The following is a 13024-nucleotide window of genomic DNA, read 5'->3' as shown; positions in this document are numbered from 1 at the left end:
ATTTGTCGACAACAATAACGCTCATTGTACACGTACGTATGGACTTTGTAGTTATACTGAAAACTGGAATTCCGTCTCGCCTTTGGAAGTCTAAAATGAAAGGAAAGTTGATACACCGTCTGAGAACGAAAATACTGAAAAAATAGTCACAAATATTAGAATTTAATACATTCACTTTAAAAGGAGAGGATTTTTTCAGCTTTACCTCTGGACATGTTGATTACCTGGACTCGGCTTTCATAGGAGAATAAAGGACTTAAAACTACGTACAAAGTCAATGTCAATGAGTGCTAATGCGAGGATCAGGGGCTTTAGACTCCTGCTCAACCTGTTAAATGTTTACACTGGGATTTTTTCTGTCAAACGCTCATTCATGAGTTACATGGAACAAAATCGCAGTCAACGCACAAAGCAATCTCTGTTTTGGCAGTGATGTATTAAGCTAGTCCGGTCGTTGTGACGCTCTACCGTGCTAGGTAAGAATGTTTATCGCTGATGATAGAGCCACAGCTATGCAAGTATTTCTTTTCTTTTGATTTATCACAAAACAGAGTATTGATAAACTTTAGTCTAAATTTAGACGACCCTGGCCCATGTTGTCATTTTAAACCCATCCGTGGCATTCTTTACGTTGATAATTTTGTCATTTTTTATATATCGGTCACGAACTGACACGGGCAAAACACTTGTTGATAAGTTGCCATGGGTTTCTGGTTACTGCCCCCATGAACGCGGAAATTGAAAAAGTACGTATTCTCACATTAAAATCCACAGAGCAAGAGAAAAGGGGTGGAACTTTGTTTACTTTATAAACAACATCTCGATTGAGTAACAAGTGAATCGGGGCAATGTCGTTAAAATGTCGGAATCATTGAAAAACGCTGATTTATCACTTTCTTGCAACGGAATAATCTTAGGTTATACTTTGCTGAGACGTATTGAAATCCTCGAATAGGCTTATATTTCAACATAAAATAGGTTCAATACTATTCAACAAAGATAGAATACAGCATGTGACATCGCCGTATCGATAAGGACAAGATCTACGACGGTACAGTTTGGACTGTGAAATGGGGAATTTTCTGGGCGTTGTCGCCACACTCAAATCAAGTATACATACTATTGTTGATTGTTATCCCACATCAAATCTACACGTAACCGATATGTGATTTGGTGCCCGAGGTCGTAAGGTGGAGTGGCCCAACCTATAGACGCACTTCAGCCTTACGACAGAGGGCGCTACGTTACGGACGATACTATATATGACTGGAATATATATGTTTTGAGATGCGAGACTTACATTGCGATTTCATTTATCGACTCTTTCTGACATTCCAAATACTATACCCGCACAGGTAAAATCATCGATATAATAAATATAATTTGTAAATAGTATCACCACGTAAATATTTGCCTTTCTGCGTGAATTTACTTTAAGCTATCCACTGCCAAAAATATCAAATTCAAATATTAATGCGTGAGTGCTTTATTTCACCAGATGTTGCACAGTATGGTCAATAATAAAAATGAAAAAAAAAGGTGTCTTACTAAAGCTGTACAAAATCAAAAAGAAAGAACATTGCAGGTGGGGATTATGAAGTCGAATATAACTAGTTGAGTTCATGGTCCCTGAGTATACTAATAATTATTCAATACAAGCTTAAGTGTGATGGAGGATGGAAACATACACGTACACAGTTTTAATGCAGATTCAGTAAATTATGTTTCAATGCGGACTTGAAAGAAATATTGTCTACTTGACAATTGTTTGAGATAGCCAGGCAGAGAATTCTAGTGTTTCACAGCTGCATACATAATATTATGTTGTGAGACTGTGAAATTTTAGCTTTGGATACGAAAATTTTCAACTTGTGTTAAGCGTGTTGGATTCGAGTGCTTTGGAATCTCAAAATAGTGTTCAACTGTATGAGGAAGATTGCTATTTTTCAAATCATAGACAAATATACAAGTACAATATTTACTCAGTTAGTAGATATCTAAAATATTCAGTTTGTAAAACAGAGGTTCGGAATGAGCTGCAATAAAATGAGAAAAGTAATTGGGCGAACAGTTTCTGAAGGCGAAAGATTGGCTCTAAGTAGCTGGAAAAGTGTGTCCCAGATTTCCAAACAGTACATTATATGAGGTAAGATGAACGCATTATATAGTTGAATGAGAATGGATTTTGGAACATAGTGTCTCAGTCGTGCCCAATTTGGGTGTAATTACTTCAATAACCTTCCTTATATGATATTTCCATGACAAAGATGAATCTATTGTAACCCCTAAATAGCTAGCACAAGAAATTTGTTCTATGATATCATTCCCAATTGACAGATTTCCATCAAATTTCATTCAAATATAAAAGTTTATAAATAAACTCCTTTAGACCATGCTTGTCGTTATCATGTCAGTGGTTTTAATAACAAAATAGCTCTGAAATAGGGCGCGTTCGTCAAAACATGGGCAACCGAGTTTGGCGCGATACTGAAAAATACTGCACCAATGTAAGAGCGTTTTATCCTGTCGCATTACTACGGGATGTCAATTAGGAATGAGAGAAATAATCTTATCCATGAACATTTCTCGCAAAATAAGATAATGATACTGAAGGAACCATGGGTGAAAGTACATAGTAGGATATAATTGCAAAAACAAGAAGGTACAAACAGAAAACAAGAGGAAAAATTGAGACAGAATATTATGTGCAGCACTACTAAATTTTACCCAAGATTTAAAGAATTAAGTGCATAAAATATACAAAATGAAGAAATTGTCCATACCTTTGTCTCAAAAGACTATGGTCTGACATACCAAGGTGTCAAAACCAATTGGTTACTGTGATGGGAATGAGTTGACAAGATATGGTATGAAATCAAGGGTCAAACTAGACAAAAATGGACTCGGTCAGAAACGCTTGCACTTTTGTATTCGGTCGTTCATTCAAATAGGCCGGCATGGTAAGTATCATGGTAAATGTTTTCATTTCCAATTAAGATCAATTTTCAATCACAGGCAACGCACTAAAATGCTATCTTTCTTCATGCTTGAATATTTTTTTTACTTTGCCTTTGTAATGAACAACAAATTTATGACTTAGTGGGTGAATTTCCAAGCCTAGTGAGATATCAAAGTAATGGATAGACCTTCAAGGCTCATTGCACTATTTTTATTTTTCTCTCACACGCTGTCTGTTTCGGACCATTCCTTCGCATATTGTCCGTTTGATTTACATATTATACATGCTTGACATGTTCTGCTGTTACAGTTTATTTTCGTGAATAAATTTTAACTCTTCCAAAAAAGTAAGTCACGAGAAATAAGAAACATTACGCTGAAAATCCAAAATCGTTTTAGACAGTCGTGATATTTTATTCATATACGCAAAGCAAGTTTGTAGGTGTTCACATGCAAAGCAAGGCACGAGACTCACTGTGGTAGTAGCAAAACATGTTTAGGTTGGTGATTTTATCTCATGCGCACACTCATTTCAGAGCGCTATTTTCAGGCGTTGCAATGAAGATAACTGGCACAGTAGTGTATTTCGAGGTGCCAAAAGCGATGACAAAGATAGCCACCGATGAAAACGGGCGAAGTTTAGCGCTATTACAATCGATTTAATCTCTTGGCTCTAACTGTCACGTCTGTTAAAATTCTGTATTCTATATTACATTTATCGATACCTTAGCTGCCTTAGGCGTTTTAGAGTAAATAATCGGCTTTTTGATGTTGTCGATTTTAGAACGGTCCGCTTTCGCAGCGGAGATGTGACTCACCATGAGAAAGAGATCATGCACACCCATCGGGGAATTCCAAATCTCTTTTAAACTTATAGGGCGAGAAATCGTCTTGATGCTGGTGGTCCAAGTAAATGTATTTAATTGAATATCCTCCGTTTATTGTCATTTTCAAATTCCATGGCTAAATGCCATCATCGCCGCTGTTGTCGTCTTCGCCTTTGTCTTCCTGGGTCGCCGCAATTATCATCGTCGTCATGGAGTCATCGTAGCATAACGCAATCTTATCTGCTTCAGACCAGGAAGTAGCCTGACGAGCTATGGGCCTTGACTTATGTAAATGACAATTGTCTGTTATATCGCAATGTAAGGTTTGTTGATTAAACAAAGAAAAATCAGCAGAATGTAAGCAAGCTTAATTGGAGATTCAGCGAAATCACTCTGATATTGACATTCGATTCACATTCAGTTTACATCACTTCAAATCCCTTGACTCTGGGCTCTGAGGTCCAAATCCAGACACAGTTACATTTAGTTATTCATCACCATTTTGCTTCGTGTTGGAGTTCATCACTTCAGTCCAGGCAAGAAGAGCTGTATATTAAAGTCAATGAACATGTAAAGGAGAGATTGAGAGAATCAAGCGATTTTTTAATTTAATGAGATCCCTGCGTTGCCATTACTGGTAGCCAGCCAAATATCTAATTTCAAAGTCATTTGCGTGCCAGGGTTCCTTGTGGTACACCGAAGTACACTGTAAGATAACAGCGGAATGTTATTGTTCAAAGGTTATAAGACCACTTCAACCTTTGTTCCCCTCAATGTTTTCAAAGACAATGTTGTTGTAGTGATGTCAGTTATATCCACAATACTAGAGCTGAATGGTATTTATGCTGAACATATGACGTCATTGTGGATTTTCATGTTGAAACCAAAAGTTTGACCCTAATTTTGATAGCATTTTTCGATGCTTTTCATTTCTTGTGGAGCGTTCTCACTCCTTGGGAAACAGCACACGCAAGGGGAGCATTTTCAAGTGCAGATTATGCGACAGAAAACGGCAAGGACACGTACCCTGATAGAGTTACAGGATTGTCTTGAATGTGAATCTGATGCTAATATTAGCCTCCTCTTTTATGCTAATATGAGTCTGATTCTTTGATGCTAATATTAGCCTTATTCTTGATTCTTTATTATCTAATTCCGACCCTGATTCTCAAAGGCTCTACCTCAGTTTCTTTAATTTAGACAGAACAGCAGCTAAAACTGGCAAATGAACATTGAAAATTGTATTTGAAAGGGAAAAACAACATATCTTTCCATAAAACCCCCATTCTTCAAATGCAACCGTCATCGAGCGTTGTTCGTTACCTTTATTATTAGTGTAGACACCATTTTAAGCACGAAATATTTCACTTCTGCTATTGTCTGGTATTTATCCGTGAGATGGTATTGTTTTTCATCGATTCGAATGAAAATCGTTTATTTTGGATTTATAAGGAAGCAGAAAAGCGGATAGTCCCTGGCAACCAATCAGCAACAGTAAAAAATTAACTCCGCGAGATAAGTCTTGTCATAGTCATGTATAAAAAAACAAACGACATGCGTCATTCGCAAGTGCGATGAACTTTTTAGGTACTCATCGAAGCACACATACTAATAATGCAAAATTAGAGATCAAAAACGAGCTTGCATTTTCGATTTCTATGATCGTACAAGTGTAAACATTTGACTTTTTTCCCTTCCATTATTTTTACGATTTTTAAGTGATGACTGTGAATTTACCAGATTGAGAGAATCTGACTTGGCTGTGGCATTCGCATATGAATGCATGGAGTACAGCCGTTGTCCGTTGCATGTCCTGGTCTCTCACAGAGATCAAATAAAAAAACGCGCGGTTCTTATTATTAGTGTTGTTACGGTTTAGGTTGATGTTAATTATCTACATGTAGTTAACCATAATGTGTGAAGCATTGTAGTCCGACTTTGAAGTACCCTGACGCATAGGGTCTGACACATAATCCGCCATTTTAAACGCTTGGTCACCGGCTACGTTGAGGTTGCATGTGGTGGTACAGTAACCATGGATACTGATAACCAAGGTGAGTTTCCATTGATACTCCTACAGATATTTATTGTATGGAACAGAATGTATCGCTGGATGGAAAATCTAGGCATTTTATGAGTGTTCACAATGTGCTGTATCACCAATGTGTTTTACCAAGCATAAAAATTTAAGTAAAAGGGTTCGATCAATTCACTTCACTCTTGCTCCAATAAATGAATTATTTTATTGTGTTTGTTCCGTGTTTGGTAAGCACCGGACCTGAGACTGACTTGTCTGATAAAAGCGTCGTGTACAACGTATAATTTGTGAAAAAAGGCCACACATATTTTGTAATGTGCTGATAATGTTAATGATTAAATGCAATACGATGACGGGTACACAACCTGACGACTAATCCAAACAGTTGTCCGTTGATTAGCGCTATCTACAGGAGACAGGGGGTTTGCTCTATTGAAAGACCTTTTCCGGTAGTTTGCTGTCCATTTTATATCATTTCACATTTATTATGAATTCTTTGCACAAGTTGTTATCATCTGTTTGTCTGATTCTTAGTTATTGACAATCGCTTTCCAAAAACAATTTTGCAGAAGTACCAGGCGTCGATTTTACCGACATGAACTTTTTAAAAAATGAACTGAACTGAGCTGAGCAAAAGGTTTAAAACGAGAGTTCATTAAATAGATATGACAGGAAAAAGATAGACACACATATGCTAATTTAATTTTTCAGGCAAATGTGTGCAAATCCATCAACCAGTAAGTCAGTACTATTTGATTTAAACTCCTATCTTCCTTGTTTTCTAGATCTACAGAAACGCTTGTCTGTCGTTTGTAGTGGTCTCATGTTCACATCAATGTATGCGCGCCCTCCAGAGGATGCACCGCACAATTCACGCACTCATGTAGCGCCCTCCCAGGAAACTTTGATCGCTACTTCCATTCTCAAGTAAAGCAGCGATAGGGCGGACGACGCAATCGTTCAAACAGTTTTTACACCATCTCGTGCAACGAAAGCTGGGAAATGTTTCGATCAGTCTTGTGGTAATTAAACCACATTCGTCTGACACTTCGTTTATTGGTCAAAAACGGTCATAGAAAAGAGAGGATTCAAGTGCGTATGCATAAACACTAGCATTGAATCAGAAATAATTCACACATGCGACTCTTGTTTTATCTCAAGACCTTTCGCTTACGTCCAAAGGCAACAACGAACCAACAATATCCACAGCGAGTCAACCGCCTGAATACCAGTATGATGGCAACTATGATCCCAGTGCAGTTGGCGGTCAATACGTGTCAGAAAAGCCACCGATACCAGTGGAAATCCCTCTTGGTACCGCAGACCCGGCCGTCCTGGATGTCAACTGTCATCAACAGTATGCCTACTATTTGCCTGGTAGTATGGAATACAACCAGTACGGACAAAATGCACAATGGCAAAATGTGAGCGACCACTTTGCTTCTGTCATCATTTCTATTTGCCCGTGCACTTGTCTGCTTATGTTGAATTGTTGGCACTGAGCAAAACGACTGCAATGTTTTGAATTTCATTGGTGCTTAAATTTTCCAATGTTGGACTGTCTCCAGTGAATGCTTTTGTTGCTTATATCGACAAGTTGAGTATTCTGGGTCTCAAAATAGGACTTCAGAAAGTTGATAGCCTTCAAAATTGGACTTCAGAATTTAACAATGGATCACAAGTCGAAAGTTTTCGTTGGCTTTGATCAATAAAAGTACATCGAGCACTTAGCATATATGCAAACAGCGCAATATGCAAAACAAGACATATAAGACAGATATTTAAGGACAGGAACAAATTTGTTGTGCAAAACGCCAACTATTGTACTGCAACTGTATGATACAACAAAAAACTAGCAAAGACAAAATTTCTGGATTACAGTTGATTCAGGAATGAACGGTCAGTCTCTTGTTAGTTTATGTTCGACATGCATATTGCTTAAGGCAGACCGCGCCTCGGGACCAGGTATTCGGACTTTCAAATTTAATCAATTCTGTTCTGATCTACCGCTTGTTGGGGCTCATTTTAAAGCTCTTGGTCTAAGAAAAGTTTTCACCGTCTAAGTTTTTCGTAAATGGAAAATTTCATTTTCCCCCATAAAGTTAACACAGAGTTGGCGGACATTTTAAATTTCAATTCTTGGGAAATCTTGTCTCTCTAGTAGCAACTTTTGCATGGTGACCCCCGATTTTACTCTTGATTTGGTAAGGGAAAGGTTGAAAGTTTCATTGAGGAAAGTTTGAGCAAAAGTTCAAGTCTTTCACTTTCGAGGCGCACACTCCCTTAAAGCAAAGGGGTGTTTGATTGTCTCCCCTTCCATTTTCATTAATAAGCATTTGACGCTATTGAAGTTCACAAAATGGTCATATTTTCTATTGTGATTTTATTTTCATATGTAACGACTGGTATTACAGCATCACTACCCTCAAGTCACTGTCATACACCGGGAATACCCAACGCCAAAACAGGCCTCCTGCAAGGACATCGGAGCTTTGACGTACTCCATCTTTGCATGTCTCTTCTTCTTCTGGCCGCTTGCAATTGTCGCAATCGTATATTCTGCTTTGGTAAGAAATTGTTCGTTCTCAATAGAGTAAACGCGTGCTATATTTGTTATGAGCGGCTTCAAGTTTGAATTCTCCATGAGAATAACCATCAGACCAGTGATTTGTTTAAAATCATACTGTGACAGTCTGTAGGAACCGCTTTCACATTTTGAGGTTTTATAAGTAGCAAAGGGCCCATTATGAATACAACAAGTCGCTGAAAAAGACACATTCGTAACAATTGGACGCACTCATCATATTCCCGCGCTTTTTACTCACGCTTGAGGATTTTTCTGTGGTTTGTACATGAGCAACTAAATCCTTAAAGTTAGGTAAAGAATCAGCCTTAACATGTGTTTTATTCGTTTTCAGGCACTGTCCTATCGTGGAAAGCCAGGGCTTGACGACACAGCAGATCGATATACCAAATATTCGCTGACGTTATCGGCCATCGCGACTACAATTGGTGTCATATTGTTGGTCGTCCTTATTATTTGCCTTGTTTAAGCTGGCCGTTAACGTGTTAAACCATATCGCCGTTTCAAATTTACAGAATTGTTAAGAACGTTTATGGGTGTATCTACATTCACAAACTAATACCCATAATTCCATTTCGCAATACAACAGTTCCAGTTATTACCAAATACATGTAACTTAAAAGTAAATTATCATTTCGAGAATTCGACAAAACAAATGACGTTTTTTCATTAAGGATGTACGATCGGAAAAATATAAGCGTACTGCGCCGATTTCCGCGCAGAAATGTATCCATAGTAACCACGCGCGCATAGTGACCCCTAGTGACGTTCCGAACGTTTTTGCGCTGTACAAAATGTCGTCTGCAGGTAAAGGAAAATCGCGCCGAGAAAATGTTCAGCGTGCCCTCAAAACACGCTGGAAGGTACGAGAATTCAGCAAAGAGATAAAAAAATGCAACATGACTGTAGCCTGTACTGCGTAAGTCAGAAGTGTGACGTCTGATTCACTATACAAGAGGAGGTCGTGGTTAGGCCTATAATCCAAATGATAGTGTCGCTAGTAGACCTACCGGAGAATGGAAGAATGGCCGTCGCATTGTCGATTTGAGTGTACTAGCCGAAAATCTTGACACTTGTGTCAGTTGCGGGCTTGCGTTTACGATTGTCATCGTGTATTGGGGAAACGCCAAGTACACGGCCTCGGCTCCTGGCTCCACGTAATGTGTGACAACTTAGCCTGCAGCGAAGTCAACCTAATCCCCACCGATAAGCGTCACGGCAATAAATATTACGTGATTTTTTGTATGCTGTATTAATATATAGACTCTAAAAAGTAGAAGAACCTTAAAGTCTTTGCTTTGTTCTGTCATTTCCCTCTCATTAAAGTTTACAGGTAGGCTTGAATCATGACCATGCCTGGACAAGGCCACTGCAGCTGCACTGCACTGCAGGTAGCCACTGCAGGTCAGCAGCATTTGAAGAGCGCCCTCGCGGGACGAACCCGGGAGAGCATGGTTTATCGCCAGAACCTGTAAATCCTAGTTACATTTTGCAAAATTGTGAATAATCGAGCTCGGTGACCTACTAAACAAAATGTGGTTTTGAAAAATTCACAAAAAGAGCTATTATTTAGCAAAGTTTGAGAAAATTGACATTAGTAGAAACTATCAATAATTAATAAATTACCCTCTCCCATTCCTAAAATTTGGGGCATATTTGTTGCAATTTTGGTTAAAAAATAAATATCATGAATTTTTAACTCAATTTTAATGTAAGTAAAATCTTCAAAGTAGCTTAGGTTATATATTATTTCTTTATTCTTTACAGTGTAAACATGAAAAATGCAATCATGATATAAATATGAAAATGATGACCTGTTTTATTGATTTTTAGTGATTTTGTGAAAAACCGTGAATTTTTGATGTCATTTTGTAAAAAAAAAAAAGCGCGGTGACCCCATCTTTTTTTCCCAGTTTTGGACTATACACATATGTAGGTATTCAAAAATCCCCATTTGAAAAAATTGACATTACTTTTACTTTTTCCGATCGTACATCCTTAAGTCGTCCCAAATTTTTCTAGCTGCTTTTTAGCAATGTTACCAACCAAGCAAGCTCTTATTACTGTCGTTGAAGCATCAAAATAGATGAAAACATAAACCTTTCATAAATTGAAATTTAAAAGCCAATACCAATTTATTTTTTGTTCGAAGGGATATAGTTTCAAAATGAAAAATAATCAGTTACCTACGACGAAGATGGTCTCTACTTTTCTTATTTTTACATATTTGTACTGATTAGTGAAAAAGTATACCTTTCGATAGTCCAAAGGTAAAGCTATCAGGGTAATACAGATAGATTTTCTATAAGTAACATATCCAGGGAGGAATGTAATTGTCGTATCATAGAATGTTATATTCAAGTTAGAGATGTTGATTTCAGTCCGGACACGTGCCATCACAACCATGGTGGCGTGCTTCAAAATTGCAAAAGTCACTTTATCAACAACAACAAAAACTGTTATAATTCCTTCTTTCAAAGTTATGAACTTTGTTCATAAATCACATTAAGAATCCGGTTAACCATAATTTCGTGAAATTCCCGATCATGGTTAGGCCAAAAAAAGGAGAAATGTTTCTGGTCAGCGCGCGCGTCACTTGAACAACAGCGCGTCACCCTTTTTTTCTGTTTTTGGCCGGCGACCGCGGCTGACACAAAACCAAAATGGCTGAAGAGAAAGAGAAAATTCTTTGAGGGCATGATCAGTGACTGCATGAACAGTATATATGTGACTATATTGATAAAACTATTAAACTGACCCTCCCTCCCCTTGAGGGAAAAAAATAAAAAATAAATAAAATTCGCGTCGCCGCACCATTTTTTAAAAAAAGACCTGACCAGAAACATTTTTTTTTCTTGGCCTTAATGGAGTATAATTTTATATTTCTTCTTGAAAAGCAGAGGTTAGGATGCCTTTGTAACTGATATGACATTATCTGAGTAGCGTCTCGTGACGATGTCACAGGTAAAATCGAAAGGGCACAGTGTGAAGCACTTGTAAATTGTGGTATTCCAATATTGTTTTGTCATTGGCGTCATGAATGTACCCAAGTTTATTGCTGTTTCTTTTTGACGTGTGTTGCACAGTATTTTTTACATTTATTTCGCAAATAATTATCCTATAATGGAAATAAAAAGCTGGTGAGTCTGCCTACGTGTTTGATAGCTTTGATCATAATAATTTTTCAAAGAAGCTTGGTGAACATATACAAACGTTGCTGTGTTTCATGTCTGTACGATCATAAAAAATGATAGATTTGATGTGTTTTCTGAATCTCTTTACGTGCAAGGAGTATCGAGCAAGCACCGCTGCCCCGCACTCCTTCTTATTGTCACCTTATAATTCAATGCCAGAAAAAGACGAAAACTTTCTGAAGTTCACAAACACCATGGAAAAAAAATTGATACAATAAACATCACCCACACTTCCGAACGCGACTGACGCGGAAAGAGTGGTTATAATGATACGTTCAGTTGACTTTAAAACTGCTATGTTGCCAAGACGACAGCGTAGTATCGCGACGTACGATCGAAAGCATTAGGAAAACGCCATAAGCGTATTTCCCGAGCAGTGTCAGCGGGAAGCGAGGCCAGCACCTTCTTGAATATTTTGCAACAACCTCGCCAGAGGGCGGCAGAAGCTCGTGCTTTTATCTAGCTAGAGTAAGGATTCGGCACAATACATTTTCGGTAATTTTAGAAATGACAAGGGTAGAAACATTAGTTTCACATTTCATGGTTGACATTTTACGTATGTTGACACGTTTGTAATCTATAGTTCCCACAACCGGAGGAAGAATATATGCTCATACACCTTCGCATTTTAAAAAAAAATGATATGTTATCCTGAATCCCTTGAATGTAACTGAGATCTCCGAACAGAGGGATGAACAAGAAAAACGAAGAAACAAACTCAGTGACTGACTGACTGACTGACAGACAGACAGACAGACAGACAGACAGACAGACAGACAGACAGACAGATTTACGTTTATTAAGTGTTCAGTTTACGGGGGTTTAAGGCATCGGATTCGTCATGGAGCGTTTCAACATATCGCTTGTCAGTTCCAGCATCTCTTACGGAATTATTACGGAAGCAAAACAAATTACATCCTTTCTTTGGAAATACATGAACAAGGTGTTCATGGCAAGGCTTATAATCGATTTCAAGATGTTGACCAGTGTTTCAGCCATTTAGCATCTGAATGATTTTAAAGATAATATGTAATGAGAAGAACCTCTTCACGTCCGCTATACTATGTAGACATTGTCAATCAGTGACAGACGTCATCACAAGTCACAAAATTGACAATTAAACTGTTAACAACGAACAGACTACCGTATAGATTTAAAACGAAGCATCCACAGGGCAAATGGCTGATTAATATATATATATATATATATATATATATATATATATATATATATATATATATATATATATATATATATATATATATATATTATATATATATATATATATATATATATATATATATATATATATATATATATATATATATATATATATATATATTAAAGTGTATCATAGGTAGATGTTACGGCTTTCATAAACAACGAGTTGCCTCGCAAACTGATAATAATGATGGATAAAATT

The 13024-nt window shown here is 37.5% G+C and overlaps 1 protein-coding gene across 2 annotated transcripts; it reads left to right on the top strand.

The window, feature by feature from the left end:
• Nucleotides 1–5636: 5636 nt before the first annotated feature.
• On the top strand, nucleotides 5637–10928 carry LOC139139099 (uncharacterized). 2 transcript variants are annotated; one of them, XM_070707881.1, is made up of 4 exons: nucleotides 5637–5839; nucleotides 6985–7247; nucleotides 8238–8390; nucleotides 8742–10928. In XM_070707881.1, exons 1-4 carry the CDS (start codon nucleotides 5821–5823, stop codon nucleotides 8874–8876), a joined length of 570 nt encoding a protein of 189 aa, XP_070563982.1. In that variant the 5' UTR covers nucleotides 5637–5820; the 3' UTR covers nucleotides 8877–10928. The 2 variants fall into 2 exon arrangements, with proteins under 2 accessions (XP_070563982.1, XP_070563983.1); XM_070707882.1 differs by having other exon boundaries at nucleotides 5641–5839; nucleotides 7006–7247.
• The last annotated feature ends 2096 nt before the right edge of the window (nucleotides 10929–13024 follow it).

This window comes from Ptychodera flava, chromosome 8, assembly GCF_041260155.1.
Source record: "Ptychodera flava strain L36383 chromosome 8, AS_Pfla_20210202, whole genome shotgun sequence".
Lineage (NCBI taxonomy): Eukaryota > Metazoa > Hemichordata > Enteropneusta > Ptychoderidae > Ptychodera > Ptychodera flava.
The sequence above is the reverse complement of the archived record's forward strand: the minus strand, read 5'-3'. Positions and strand labels throughout refer to the sequence as shown.